The sequence below is a fragment of the Taeniopygia guttata genome, chromosome 5 (assembly GCF_048771995.1).
Source record: "Taeniopygia guttata chromosome 5, bTaeGut7.mat, whole genome shotgun sequence".
Classification (NCBI taxonomy): domain Eukaryota; kingdom Metazoa; phylum Chordata; class Aves; order Passeriformes; family Estrildidae; genus Taeniopygia; species Taeniopygia guttata.
The window spans coordinates 16,496,862-16,512,145 of record NC_133030.1 but is presented as its reverse complement, the minus strand read 5'-3'; the positions used below and the strand labels follow the sequence as shown (position 1 = coordinate 16,512,145).

Genomic DNA, 15,284 nt, shown 5'->3' with positions numbered 1-15,284 from the left:
TTTCTACTAGTGAGCTACCAGGGTACAAGAAATTTAAATGATCTTCTGACCTGCCTTACTTTTTTTTTTTTTTTTCATTTAACTAGTCAAAACTACTCAGACCAGTAGTATAGCAGGTTATGAAATGTTAGTATAAGTTCAAATGGTTATCAAATTCCTCTTTTCAATGGATTACCATACAGCTTTTAGAAGCCAAACCGGCCCATTGACTATGACTTTTCATTATGGTAAGAAGGCTTTAGAATGGCAGAAAGCACCTAAGGATGTTGCACACTCAGAATCAAAACAGATGACATATTCAAGGGAGATAGACTAACACAACTGGAAAATATCTGGGCCTGAGTTTGATCCTTCTTATACCAAAGAAAACAGGAACAATTCCACAGTGGTGAAGCCAGAACAAGTGAGAAAAGCAAGATAACAGAACAATGTCAGATAAAAACTTACTTTCAGAGAAAGTCATAGATCAGTTCATTTAACATTTATAATTCATTCTTATAATAAAAGCACTGTGGATTTTTTAATAATAGCTTTGGGGTTAGCCAAAAACATTCACTTACATGCAGAGATCATTTGTGCAGCTTGCCATAAAAGAAAGAGGACTCACATACTCATGACATTGTTTAAATGGAGGATGTAACAGGATATTACACAGAGCATATGCCCTCTGAAATGAAAGACACAGCTGTTGTAATGAGATTTTCAAAAATAAACATAAGCAGAATAAAATAGAATGCTGTGGTAAATCATAGACATCTGCCTGTGTCTAGGAATCACTTTCCTCTCACCAAATAGAAGCAGAGTTTAGCAATAGATTGCTCTCCATGTCAGAGTTTCCATGACATTGAATCTTTCATCCAAGGTCATAGCAGTGCCCAAAAAGGGAACAGATAATTTTGCAACTAAGCCAAGACAACCTGAAAAAAGCCTTCATTTTAATTAAATTACACAGTAAAAGGCAAGAGAAATAAACCATAGCTGGCACCAGCTTTAGTTTCAAAGCACTTTAATTTAAGGGTTATATCCTGAAAATACTAATTAAAAGGAAAAACTACTTCAAAGTCATGGAAAAAAAGCAACAATAATTCTCTTTTTAAACACTGGCAAACAATTACAGAGCAAATAATGCTCCGACTCTGGTTTTGCTTCCGTGCTTCTTTCTGTCCTTCCTATGGATAAGTTCTAGAAGAATGCTGTATTTTACAACTCATTCAGCTTCATAGTCAAACAGTTCTATTGGCTGCTATGCTGACAGTACCATATTTGAACAGATCAATAATTAAATACAGAAGAAGCGGGGGGGGGGGGGGGTGGTAGTGGGGTGATGAGAGGACAAGGGAAGACCTGTTGCAGCAAGCATTTTAAATTATATCTCCCAAAAAAGATGCAAATATTTCCAGTCTCCTTCAAAGCTTTAAAAGTTGTCAAATTAATTAAGTCAAATTCTTGCTCCAATTAGAATCACCAGCTATGTCAATAATTCTTTTGTGTTGATCCAAACCTGCAGAGATTCATGGCTTTGTGTCAGGCACGGTGGTTCACGGAGAAGAGATTTATCCCAATCGGGTGCTCCTTGTGGAGGATTTTCCTGCCAGCTCTCTACAAATTCTGTTACATCATCTGTCAGTTTTCCTAGACAAGACACACACAGTGACTTCAAAGAACAACAGCCTTTCTATATGATTTCCCAGGGAAACGTTTCAATAATCAAAGCACACCAAGAACAGAACACCTAACCCATCCTACTACTAAGCAAATCAGCTGAAATCAATCTGGTCCTTTCAGAAGCAAAAAATACTTTTAAAAGGAACTAGAGAAGTGGGCTTTCAGATGGCAGAAAGCAGCTTAGTCGAGCAATTTGGCAAGGAAGGGATTTAAGGGAGAAGGACCATGCCTGCCTTAGTCCATCAATGGAATAAAGGAAAGATTTAATAAAAAGATGAAATAAATTAATAAATAATACATAGGTCGATGCTGCTACTTTATAATCAAATGCCCAACAGGGAGTCCAAAACCCAAGAAAGATGAGGCATTCCTGGGTCATTGCAATGGTACAAAATAATTATCGGAATTAGCCAAATATGGGTGTGATTTTTATTTAAGTAGAAATATCCATACTAGGGTTAAACCAGCTAATCCATCATTATCCACCTTGGACAGGTGGTGACATTGATTACTGCTTGGATTACCCACAAATGCTTATCTTGCCACATCTTTACTACTACTGCTCCCCAAGCCCAGTGGATAAAGCTCATGCACAGTGAATTCACTCACTTGTGCCACAAATGCAGATTTAAGGGATGGAGACACTGAGAAAGGTGAGAGGAGAAAGAAAGGTCTCTGGGGAAATGATCCCTTGATCTTGGTGTTAGTATAAACAACTTGATTTAGTGAGCAAAGTATTAGTGGGGGTAATGACTTAAGAAGGCAGGGCTGGTACCTTCTGAAACTGAGTGGAATTCATGAACAACAGAGGAAACCACATCCACTCTGATCTTTGAAGGAGTGCTCTACAGAAATATCCTCAAGTTCAAGAGGAAGAGCCAACAGTTAACCAGCCCAAAGCAATGATTTTAAGAAGTTTTTATGGCCTCACTTGAGATACTTTGTAAGAAACCTGATCTTTTCCCTGCTTTTTTTTCTTCTTACTCATTATATAGATGCCTTCACTTACTATTTACTGGAAGCCAAGCCTTTTGGAAGTGTCTGAAGTTGACAAAGATCACTGATTATTTCTGAAAGCATTACCATATATAAAATGCCAGGTCAAACAGGACTTTACAGTTTTCATCAACTTGATTTACTAATTAATGATTTATTTCCAATAGCAATACCTCAGGTCTCCACAGGCTGCAAAACTTCTAAAAGGGCAGTGAACATTTAAAAACAGATTTTACCTTTCAGGTCCCAGGAAACTGAAGTACAAATACCATTGTAGGTAATTGAGTAAGAATTAAGCTTTAAGATCTTCCTCCCCAAGATCCCCACCTGTATTGAAATTGGTCCTCTTCACTAAATATCCTATTTTCCATTTCAAAACCCACCCATCTTAAATTCAATCAGCATTACAACCGAAAACTAAGCAAAGTAAATTTATTTCACCAGAAAACAAAAAACAAAAGCCACATTACACAACAGGAAGTATCTTAAATACTCACCATAACTAGTTTCCAGATCATCCTGCAGAATAGCATTATTGTTCCCACACAGTCCCTGGGTTTTACCCAGGTACTCTGGTGCCATTTTGATGTACACTGCAGATGTACCATCCCAAGCCAGGGTAAAGGCATACTGGTGCCTGACCAGGAAATATCCAGCTAGTTTCTGGATGTGTAAGTTTCCAATAACATAAGGCAATTTTACTCTGGAATGACACACAGAACCAAAAATAATATTACGTTAGAATATGTAAATTTAAAAATAAATTACTTGCTGATGCCTTCCTCATACAATTGAAAATCCCTGATGTAAATATTAAATAATTCCATTAAACCAAATGAATTTGCAAATAACAACAAAAATCATGAATGCCAATGATTATACTTAATTCTATATAACACTAATATAGGTATCACCTTTCTCAGATACTGCTCTGTAAATGAAGAGTAATTACTGCAGTTGTGGTCTGGATGATTTTTCAGTCTACCAAGGAATCAGCTTACATCTCTGTTATCAAATTGGTACCATGGTATTAACTCCAGTGTAACTACAGCATTAGAACCATGACTGCAATTACCCAAATCCTTTATAGGTGACTTCACTGCTCATCTTTATCTGTTCATCTCCAGAAAAGAATAAACTAATGGACCTTTTGCAGGAATAAGGAGAAGAATGGCATTCAGGATCATTATTCACCTGTGAAATAAAATCACAAAATCAACGTTTTAATCCAATTCTTTGTAATAAACATGTAACAGAACTAATATCCCCAAATCTGCCCTCAGCATGGGAACAAGAAGTTTGGTCCCCCTCTTGTGGAAAAAACTGAACAGTGTTTTCATAGCCATGGTCATGGAGTGGTCTTTTCACAGCTTTGAGTGAACAAAGCAGGTTTTGGAAGGACACACATTGGTCTTATTCCAGCTGTTTATATTCTATGCTATGGTAACACATAGCCCACGTCATGTTAAAATCACATTCAGATTACATTTTACAACCCCCTCTTATCATTTTCAATCTCCTAAAATTAATACACTATTAGCATGTTGAACAACAGTTCAAAAGAACATTGAAGTGCCGTTCCCTACCTGTATGGAAAAGCTCTGTTCATCTAATTCAGCGTGTCTCACAAGGGCATATGTGGATTTCCCAGAAAAGTAATAATAGAGTCCATCAAAAGTTTCAAAATTATATTGGCCCCATGTCCTGCATATATGATCTCTTTCAGCACCTGTGTTATACACTAACAAAAGGAGAGTCACTTGAGACACAGCGCTGTTTTTTTGATACAAACAGGAGTTGAGACAGGGCAGTGCATGCGACATGCTGTGAAATATAATGACATAAAAGGGAAGGGAATGAAGGGAAGGGAACCTTTAGGCAGACAGTAGTCATTGTATGAGTGCAATCCCAGAAACCCAGTCAGATTTCTCTCTTTACACACCTGTCTGGCACCGCGGTCCCGTCGCATTAAATCGACTGCAGTTGCACAGCTCTCTGTACACACACTCACCTCCATTAAAACATGCAAGTGAATCTGAGTGGAAAAAAACAAGGCATGTCAAAAGTAAAGTCTGATCGTTTTCTTTCTTAAGACTCAGTTCTTTCACTGAATTTAACTCTGTGAATGACAGGAGTTGTTCATTTTTCATTAAAGTGTCCTAGGGAATCTAACTGGGCCCACAAAAATGAAACAGTGTGAAGGCTTCAACCCAAGTTATACAGCCAGATCAATAAATCCATTGCACCTTTAGAGAAGCCAAATCAAAAAGTCTGTGACATCTGTTAGTCTGACATGTTTTCAGTCCCCTAAGCAGCAATTAGAGAGGTGAACAAGTACTGCACCACAAAGAGGCCCAGAGTCTACATCCACACACAAGTAACACTCTGTGGGTAAGCTCTGCCAGGTGGAGAGCAGGCTACCTTACAAACACAGATGTTCTGATCCCAGCTGTGTATCTTTACCTGTCTGCCCTCCTTCCATCTCACAGCTTCCAAGTACACCAACCACAAGCATTTTCCATAAAGACACAGATCCCTGACTTGCAATGACAGCATTGGGTTTGGGGGAGAGAGGTATTGTTTTATTTTAGGGGGTTTTTGTTTTTAGTTTCTATTTTCCCTGCAAAGATCCCTATCAAAATACAACAAAATTTTCAGTCTAAAGAAAAATGTACAACAAGTAGAAACAAAGTTTACTGTTATTAAATTCAAACTTTATGATTAAGTCTTTTTTAAAAACTGTGATCCATTTATTTTGCTAGCATTTTCTCCTATAAAATTTGTTTAGGAAGGGATTTTAATTTTAATAATTTACTATATGCAATCATGGTAGTTTTTGTACTTTAGAATACAAGCTGAGACTGCTTTTGTTGCAGAAAGCAGACAAGTTGCTCAGAAGAAACTGCTCCAGGAAGATACAAACTGAAGGCTTGGCCTTCTTTTCTTTATTTTTACAAATATATAATTCTTGAAAAATAATCCTAAAATGGTTTGTGTTAGAAGGGACCTTAAAGATCACCTTGTTCCAATCCCACTGGACCAGGTCTCTCAAAGCCCCATCCCACCTGGCCTGAACACTTCCAGCGATGGGGCATCCACACCTCTGAGCAACCTATTGTAGTGCCTCACCACCCTTATATTAAATAATTTCTTACTAATATCTTATTTAAACTTACTCCCTTTCAACTTCAAGCCATTACCATTTCCATTTGTAATCACATATAAATACCGAGTAATTATTTGAAGACTTTCAAAATGCCCAAACAATTAATTTCTATACCCTTGCTTTCAACAAGCAGTCTCCCATCTTCCAACAACAAAAAAAAAAAAAAAAAAAAAAAAAAAAAAAAAAAAAAAGGCCATGCTCAAAAGAACAAGGCAGGCAGACAAAGTAAAAGGGTAAAAGGCAATGTTTCTTTGCCTGCTAGCCCAATTATCCTGCTCCTCTCCCTGTCTGGCCAACATCAGGTCAATAAAAAATAATGCAAGCACGGTGCAGAAACATCCCTACTTACCCTGGCTGAGCCATCTCATTTACATGCTCACAGTGACCAATCTTGTCAATAATGCAAAAGCCTGTTCCTCTTGTCAAGAGAGGCAGACATTGATCTCTTTCATCTTGAGTGTTGTGAGACCTGTGTAACCAGAGCTCTGGTCTCTGTTCTTTGCTTCTCTAAGATTATGCCCTGCTGCCTGTCCAGTTACAATAATGTGCAATTAGGCTGCAAGTCATGTTCCTCTGAGCTGTAGAGGAAGTTAGCCCCCTTTTGATGTTTCAGGTTGAATGATTCAGCTCTAAGCATGGCTCAGGTAACCTGCTCCAAGACATGTTTGTTCAGACTGCAAACAGTCAGCTGACCTGAGGACCCTTGCTGTCACTGTGAAGGATCTCCCTGGCTCTCTTTTAGAGAGAAAGGGTGTTAGTCAAACCTGAGTCAAAAAAATCAAATTACTCAATCACGAGCATTTTCTTCTTTATTAAGATCTCTTTTGTCTGTGTGTGTATGATTCCAAGAAAATACTATAATCTCAGCTGTTGTGTTTGTTTACATCCTGTTTTACATCATTGTTAAGTGTCTTATACTGCATAGAACACCTGTGTGTGCAAACATTACTTATCCTTAAGCAGGTAATGAGGAAAGCAGGTCACACTTAGTGCTCCTACTACTGTAAGTGTGGCCTTCTTGAATCATCCCATTCTGATCCATTAACACAGAAATACTTCCTAAAGTATTCAGAATAAATATCCTCTAACAAGGGGTTCATTCTAATCTTTGTCATTAAAGGAATATGAGCTCTCCAAATAAGCTAACCCATACAACCACATCAAAAGTTTATCTCTCCCCTAGAAATGTGAGAAACGTTTTCATATTTGCAGAAAGGGAAAAGACACCAAGGCTAACTGAAAGTTAAAATTAGGAAAACTTACAGAAGAATATTTTGTCCTCCATTAACCTGAAAGCAACACCTATTAAAAACTCCTCAGCTCCTCTTTCCCCATTGACATTATGCCAGTTGAGTGCACTGGGTTGGAATCTGAAACTGAAAACTGGTGAGAATTTTCTAGCAGAAAATAGTAGGCCTAAGTGGAATGATTTGACTCACATAAATAATAACGGCATTTCTAACCAGTGTTGCCACTAGAACCTGCAGATCACGGATAATTCCACCATTGCTGTGATGAAGTAACCAGCCTCAAATTCCTTCTTTATCAAATACAATGAAGACTTGGGATCATCTTGTAACACAGGTCTGAATTCTTCTCTGCTGTTCCCAGCTTAAATACTCTAACCTCCTGTAACTACTGACTAGGCTGCAGCCCCATGGGTAGGCTTATTTTAGTCCCTTGAGCACATGGGCCTCCTTTTCAGTTCATGCCACTTTTAATTTCTGCTATCAACAGTAGCAGAACCTTGAGCCCATTATGTATCACAGCCTTTGAAAGTGTCACTAATCCAGCCCGCATCACTGCAAGGGGTTCTGCAGAGCAGTGTCCAAGCTTCACACAGAGACATTCCTTTGCAGCATCATGATAGCTGTTCAAAGGCATCTTCATCAAAATGCACATGTATTTTGAAATATTATTATTGATGCAATGTATTTTGTGGCTTTGCATTTCTGATATGGCGCACACTTAGATTTATCTGCTTTCTTGGATTGCTTCTTCTCCAATGAATACTTAAAGTCCCTTGAATTTATTTCAGTTCCAGTTGAACTCTATGTCCTGACTTGCTCATCCACAATTTGTTCTTCTGATCCAACATACTCATTAGGAGTAAAATAAGTAATTTCTATAGTGTGGAGCCCTTCAGCATGAAGTGAGATAGGGTTACTAAAGAAATGCTCTCCTCTTGGTGCAAAAGGAGGTAACTGCAAAGAAATCTCTATGTATTCCACACAAAAGATAAGATACTAAATCAAAGAGACATCTAAAATAAAGGGGTTTTTCACTTTAATTCAGGAAAATATCCATTTTGAAACACTTGATTTTTGCTTTAACTATCACATTAATACAAATGCTTGTGCTCAGGTCTAATCTCACAGCAATACACCATTATCACCAGTACACTACTAATTCTTGAAGATTTGTACCTGATGTGTACCATCCTATGAGTATTTCTCTGTAAAACATTGAGTACTTCTTAGTGCTACTATTTTTTCTACTATTTAAGAAAAAAAATTGCTTAAGGCAAAATAGTAGACACAGGTTTCCTTCCAGGGTATTCATTGCTAGATTCACTTGGGCAGAAAACAAAGTATAAAAGAGTAATTTTAAGATCTGAAGTGATAAAGTTGCTTAAGCAAGATAGATACAAAATCAAACCCATGCCTTCAGTTCTTATGATTTTGCCTAGATATCAACTTTGACCCAAACAGCTTTAGCAATTTGAGGTCATTTACAGAAATAGACAGGAATTATATTTTTCAGAATTCTTTAAAAATTTTAAAGACATTTTAAAGTAGCTATGTAAGACTTGAAGAATAGTTCAGTTGAAGAGTCTGAAGGTAATCACAGTATTAAAATAACCAATTATTTAAAAATCAACAAATTTTATTCTTGAATGGAAAGGTGAAAAAGCAAAGCAGATCAGGACACAATTGCAAGAAACTTATATTAGATCTAGAGCCACACATAAAAGAGTAGAATGCATACTTAAAATCTAATATTTAAATCTTTGCGGTCAACTTCCTTGAAATTCTGTATTTTTTAACTCTGCATAACTTCCACTGCATGTTTCTCTAGGTGCAAGTTTCAGGTGTTCCTTCAGCTATGGGAGAATTAGTACAACAAGTATTTCCTGCATTCCTTTTTACTATTCAACTTCACAGCCTTTGAAAGCACCTGCCTGCAGTGGCACAGGTTTTCCCTGGCACACAGGCTTCAGCAGGATGCAATACAGCCCAGGGCCGAGTACCTCCTTGCTCTAGGATGTAAAGATTTCCTCTCTGGGATTCTGAGGTGAATAAGAGGGGTGCAATTTTAACCCTTCAATTTTAAGAGCCTTCCAGTTAGCTGCATATTTTCTGTTTGGGTACATTTTCTGAAATCAGTTCTCAAGCACACACTGTAAGGGTCAAACATCTTCTATGACTTCCATGACTCATGCCTGCTACAGCATTTCAACACAAGAAAAAATTGTACTGTTTACAGTGTTAGAAATTCTCAGCAGTAGCCTGAATACTTCCAGAAATAATTTGGTTTGCCTGTTCCAGGTTCTTAATATGTTTTAGCACAGGAGTTTCCTGTTTGGGGCTTGGGGTTTTTCTTCATTTGTTATTTTTCAATTTTGCATGCATAAGATTTGTGTGGAAGGAAGATAAAAGTTTAACAGCTACATTAACTACATATTAACTTCAATTATTCTGATACACATTTCAAATCCTGTGTTCCCTGGCTACAAGAAACTAACATAGAACTTTTTCTCTTGACATTTGCTTGTGGTATAGCAAATTTTTTGTTCCATTGACAGACAAGACACAACATCACTTTCTGAAATGTTTTCAATTGACTAATACAGCACAAAGGTAAAGAAATCTCTTGCAAAAGTTATGCATTTGCTCCATATAAAACATGTTGGTTTATCTTTATAAAGTTACAGAATGCAAAACAAAAACTGATATTGCAGGAAGAATTGACTGCAATATAATTGCATTATAATTCCAGTTCTACAAGTATTTCAAAGAATAATTTTCTTAGAGACATGGCTAAAGTAGAGAAAGCAGGTGACAGGCTACCTTGCTGTTTTGGGTTTTTTTTTTTCATTTGTTTGGGTTTCCATTTCTTCAGGTTTTTAAACAAACAAGGTTTATTATTTCATATATTCCCAGATGTTTGCAAATCCCACTCCATGGGCAGAGATACCACAGCTTGCATCTCTCTTTAAATTGGAGAGACCAAAAGGAAAACTATTTTTCTAAGTACTAGGAGCACTGTACAAAATAGATCAGGGTATTCTTTTGTTTTGCTTTTTAATACATCTTTCACACACAGACAATAGACTCCATTTGCTACACACTTTACTGTGATTTAAAAGGGAAACTTCCAAGCCTATGCATTCTACTGTTTGAAAGAGTACAATAATGCTGATTTTATTTGCCTTCAAGTATGGGCAATCATTGATAATTTTTAATTAATAATTACGGTGTGTCTTCAACAACATTGCCTTTCCAAAACAAGTGCATCAGAAATGCACCATACAAAATATGTTCACCTCACAAAAAGAAAAATTAGAAAGAAAACAAAAACTTTGTACTGTTACATGTACAGAGAGCAATAAAACCTAATTCTTGCCATCATAGCTGCATCCTCCTCTAGAAGATTAGGCATGTGATGAGTTAGCATGAGACATTTGTAACTATTTTGTTCTCCCTAGCTCCACATTTGTTCTTCCATTTCTTAAATATTAGTCCTATTTAAGAGGCAATAAATTTGCACATAAACCTTTGACAAAAGCTCATTAACAGAAGTCTTGCAAAAAGTTTATGTGTGTGGTTTTTATTGCACACTTGAACAATAACACATCTTAGAAGCTTTTTTCCAGATCTGAAGCTAAAAATGAAACCTACTAGTCCTAATTAAAGATATTTTCACTGGGCAAAGACTAAACCCAGGGAAAAAACCAATTATTATGACAACAAATTTCTCAGCATGATCTGCATATCTTCTCTTTGTTAGGTGCTTTATTTAGTATTAAAAAAAGTGCATAAATTCTTGGTCCATAAGATGGTGCAAGCCTTAAAAACAAGGCATTTTTATTAGTATAGAGTGCTAGGTTTATAAAACCATTTTGTCATAGAATATCTATGATTTTTTTCATATACTGGATAAGATTCATAGTTTTTATTAGAGTGACATTGTGCTTCTCTAAACTCTGGTATCATTCCTCCATGTTCAGCTACACTCTTCCCAAACGCTTCTGAAAAGAGTGCGTACTGAAAACATTAAACTCTTTTGGAGATGACACAACCCTCATCACAATTTATGAGTCCATCCCACATATCATCTTGCCTTTCAGGCTGTAAAGCTATGGGATGCAAATTGAGGCAATTCACTATAAGCTAAGTCCCACACCCAATGCAATCAGGCTGACTGAAGAGAAGGTTTGCAAAGCTAACTAAAATTACTCTGAATTCTCATTCTTCTCCTTTGTACAAGACAAGCATGACACAGACCGTTCTCAGAGTTAACATAGAAAATCTTTACCCTTCAGCAAAGACATTTTAAGCCTTTCCATTTCACTTCTGAAAATAAGACGAATCAAAAAACCAAATATGCACATTCCTCAAGTAAATGCCCACTGCTGCAAGCTGGTGGCCAAAAGGACCTTATCCTGCTAACCCATAGATGGTACACACAAAAAGTACCTGCAGGTTACCTCAGCAAAAGCAAAAAATCTCTAAGCACAAAAAAGGTACAGGACATGCAAATTAATGGTGTCTAAACATCAATTCACATATTTAGGTGTACCACTATAAAAGAAGACTTCCTTTCTGAAAACTCTTTATTACAAAATCTGCAGTTTAGAACAGTCTTTCAAATTATTGAATCAGAACCAGGTATAAACTTAAAGCCAGGTGAAACTCCATGACAAATTTCTATACTCCAGCATACCTTTGAGACCAAACAAGGTAGAGGCTCATTATCCTTCAAGTCTGTATTAGATATTTTAGGAATTTTTTTTCTTCCTAAGAATGATTAAACAATGCAGAAAATAAGGGACAAGAGAAGTCACTTTATGTAGAAATATAAATAACTTACTGGGTTGTCCACATTTCATACTGCGAAATCTCCTGTTTCGAGACAAGGATATTGTTGTAGGTGAAGTGTTATAAACTGCCAATCCAGACTCCTTTCAGAAAGAACAAAGAAATCAGAAGCTATAAACAAGACACCTAAAAGTCTCCTCAGTCTGTCAGTAAATTTACCATTTTTAGTAAGATGATTGCTTTGTGTTGTCTTACTATAAAGACAGTGTCTCAAAATACTCCATTGTACAGTAAAAAGTATACTCAAGACTCTACTCCAATATTTTTTCTTCTTCCTTTCTCCTAAACATGCTTCTTACTGAAGATTCCTGCTCAGCAGGCTAGCCCAGAAATAAACAAAAAGTTTATTACTATATCTTGAATTCTTGGTGGAAGAACCTAAACCCAGGAGCATTCACTATTATTGGTGGTTGATTTGGTTACCTGTTTGCAGCTATGTGGCATTTTTATTTTGCTGAGCTTTTCCCAGAAAGAGCAGGGAGGAAGCAGAGAGAAAGGTGAACCCTCTGAGGAGCCACAAACAAGGACTACAAAGCAATCCTTCCTTTTCCCACCCTGGAACAAGGGAGCAGGAACCACACACCCTAATTACATTTCAGCAACGTGCCATGAGTGACACAGTCGAGTTGCCAAGACAAACCACATCCAAAAACTTGAGTGCTGAGCTGTAGTGACCCGATACTGCCAGCTCGTTTACCTGCATCGAGAAGCAAAAAGGCTCCCACAAAGCAATTGTTGCTGATGAGCCAGACCAGACCTCAGCTTTTCCTCAAGCAAGGATGGTTTGTACAACACATAACTTCTTGAAAAAGCTAAAGCTCTAGATACAATCACACAACCTTTTCTCACTGTTCTAACACTGAACTTGTCTTTGGGATTGACAGTTCTCGTGGCTGGGATAAAATACACATTCGAGGGCAAGTCCTGAAGAATTACCAAGGGTAGAACAGCCACCCAGAAAACAGATAGTATCACAGCAATGTGCAGATACATTATTGAGGCGAGACACGAGAAGCCCATTATCCCGATGACAACCAGAAGGCGCAACCCTCTGTCGCGCACCGCCAGTCCCACTCAGAGGGGTCTCCCGGGCAGCGGCGCTGGCAAGCCTGGCGCCACCTGAACTCATCATCCTCAACGAGCCCTGGATGCAATGTGGTGGATGCTCTCTTTCCGGGGCCCGCCCGGCGGGGAGCTGCACACGCCCGTGGCCCGGTGTGCCCAGTGAAGTGCCGCGGTGCCGGCCCCGCGGAGCCCGCCCGCCGCTCCTCAGCCCGGCCCGCATCCTCACCTGCGGCGCCGCGGCGGGGCCGCCCCCGCTCCGGGCTCCCGCGCTGCTGCCTCGGCTGAGGGGGAGAAAAGAGCACGGTTAGCTCGGCCCGGGCGGCACAACCACCCAGCCAGCCCGAAAATCCCCGCTGGGACCCGGCCGGCTCTTACCTGGGGAGCGGCAGGTCCCGGTGTGCTGGGAGCTGCGCCCGGACACCCCACGGAGACAGGGCTGGAAGGCAAGGGCGGCAGGTTAGTGATGGCCCGGATGCCCTGTCCGCCCTCCCGTGCCGTGCCCCGGCCGGCGGGACCCTCACCTGAGCACAGGCAGGCGCACAGCAGCGCCCCGAGGAGGAGCCGGGTCTCCATGAGGGCGGCAGCGGCTTCCCTCGGAGCTGCGGCCGCTACCTGCGCCCCGAGCTCATCCCGCCCTCCCGGGCGGGGCGGCCGGGGGGTTTATGGTTTATCCGCCGCCCACCCCCACCCCCGGCCCGGCCCTGCCCCGGCACCCACCCCGGACACCGCCCCCCGCCCGGCAGCGGGCTCCGGCCCCGCAGGCCGCTCCCCGACATCGCCTCTCCCTCCCCGACCCTCCTTGGGCGCTGCCCTCGCCGCCTCCACACATCCACTTCCATCTGTCCGCCCTCCGGGGTTTTGGGAGGTTCGTGTGCCGCTGTCTCGGCAGCAGCAGCAGCAGCCGGGACCGCCGCTGGGAGCCGGGGCTGCTCCCGCAGCTCCTGCGGATGAGCAGGGATGGAGCGCTCAGCTCCTGCCGGGAGCGGCAAATCTTCTCCGTGCTCAGCGTGGAGCAGTGGTCCCACCGAAAGAGGTGTCAGGACTTGAAGGCATAAGTGAAACATAAACTTAATGCAGCGTGCATATAGCATGTATGGATGAGTTCCATAGGTCTTCTGATTACTTTTTTTTTTTTTTTTTTTTTCCTATAAATTCACACTCTGGCGCTCTCTGTGGAGGCTTTTCCGTGTTTATTCTTCTTCTCTTTTCTCTATTTCTTTTTTCATCCTTTATGATTAAATGTGCTTCCTTCCATTATGTTTTTCCCTTGTGTCTCCCCCTATCACTGTTACCTTTCCTGTTATTTTCCCTTCCCCTTCTGCTGCTGTCTCTCTCCCCATCATTCTTCAGGTTTGCATATCTTATGACAGAAGCTCTAGAAGCTGCCCATACCAGGTGAGAAACTGTCTCAGATAAAAAGAGGCCTTTTCTGACTGCTTTGCAAAGTCTGTTAACAGTAAGTCATTAAAAAGATCTCTTGTCTGCTTTTGTAACTTGTCCCTGTGGATTGTATTTCTTGTGTTTCATTTCTAATGAAATGATGGAAAACTAGTGATGTTTTTGCTGAGAATTCTGTTGCCTCCTGTAAGTGTCGGAGGGAGAATGTGCTTGAGAGAAAAAAAAAAAAAAAAAGTGAGGAATAGAAGATATCTTTTAACTTGACACAGCCTTCTCCAAATAACACCAAACAAAATTTTACAAGTATGTGCTATCCTCAGCCCATATCTGCTCTGAGTGCAGCATTTGGTGCACTTTCACTGATCCAACTCACATTAATGGAAGTAGAGAAAGTAGATAGAAGCAAGAGAGATCAGGTTACACAACACACTTTAATGCATTTCTTTGCCTACTAAATGAGCTGCTCACTTTGTTCATTTTCCCTTTACGCCACAAGTAGCAAACAAGAATTGGAGCTAATGTAGAACCAATTTAGATGCAATTTTATTTCTTCCTGGGAAAGACTTCATTATCTAAAAATACTAAACAGTCATAATTGTACCATCTTTTAATATATGGTGAATTTAAAGCTGAAAACCTCAGAACCATCTCATAAATTTACTGATTATCCAGCTTCCAGTTTTGGAGCACGAGTTAGCCTTGTAGAATTGTTTGCTTTGTATTTACTCACAGTACAGCACAGGAATTCATGCAACAGCAGACTATCAGCCCACAAAGTTTGTCATCCTTCCTGCACCGTGTCCTTTAAATGATGATTTGGAGCAGTTTTCACACCAAGTGAAGTTAATTCCACAGTTGTTTACTATGTGGAGGAGCTTCTGACTCCTGAGAAA

The 15,284-nt window shown here is 39.8% G+C and overlaps 1 protein-coding gene across 1 annotated transcript in view; it reads right to left on the bottom strand.

Annotated features, from left to right (window-relative positions):
- The window catches only part of OTOG (otogelin), a 92,428-nt gene extending 78,782 nt beyond the window's left edge, over positions 1-13,646 (bottom strand). Inside the window, exons 1-10 of the mRNA XM_030273852.4 lie at positions 13,515-13,646; positions 13,369-13,429; positions 13,220-13,274; positions 11,921-12,011; positions 4,604-4,696; positions 4,248-4,402; positions 3,737-3,855; positions 3,159-3,364; positions 1,502-1,632; positions 561-667 (exon numbers count right to left, since the gene is read on the bottom strand). Of these exons, the coding sequence (XP_030129712.4) occupies positions 561-667; positions 1,502-1,632; positions 3,159-3,364; positions 3,737-3,855; positions 4,248-4,402; positions 4,604-4,696; positions 11,921-12,011; positions 13,220-13,274; positions 13,369-13,429; positions 13,515-13,566 (1,070 nt within the window). The 5' untranslated portion in view covers positions 13,567-13,646. The remainder of the gene's footprint in view (positions 1-560; positions 668-1,501; positions 1,633-3,158; positions 3,365-3,736; positions 3,856-4,247; positions 4,403-4,603; positions 4,697-11,920; positions 12,012-13,219; positions 13,275-13,368; positions 13,430-13,514) is intronic.
- Positions 13,647-15,284: the final 1,638 nt, after the last annotated feature.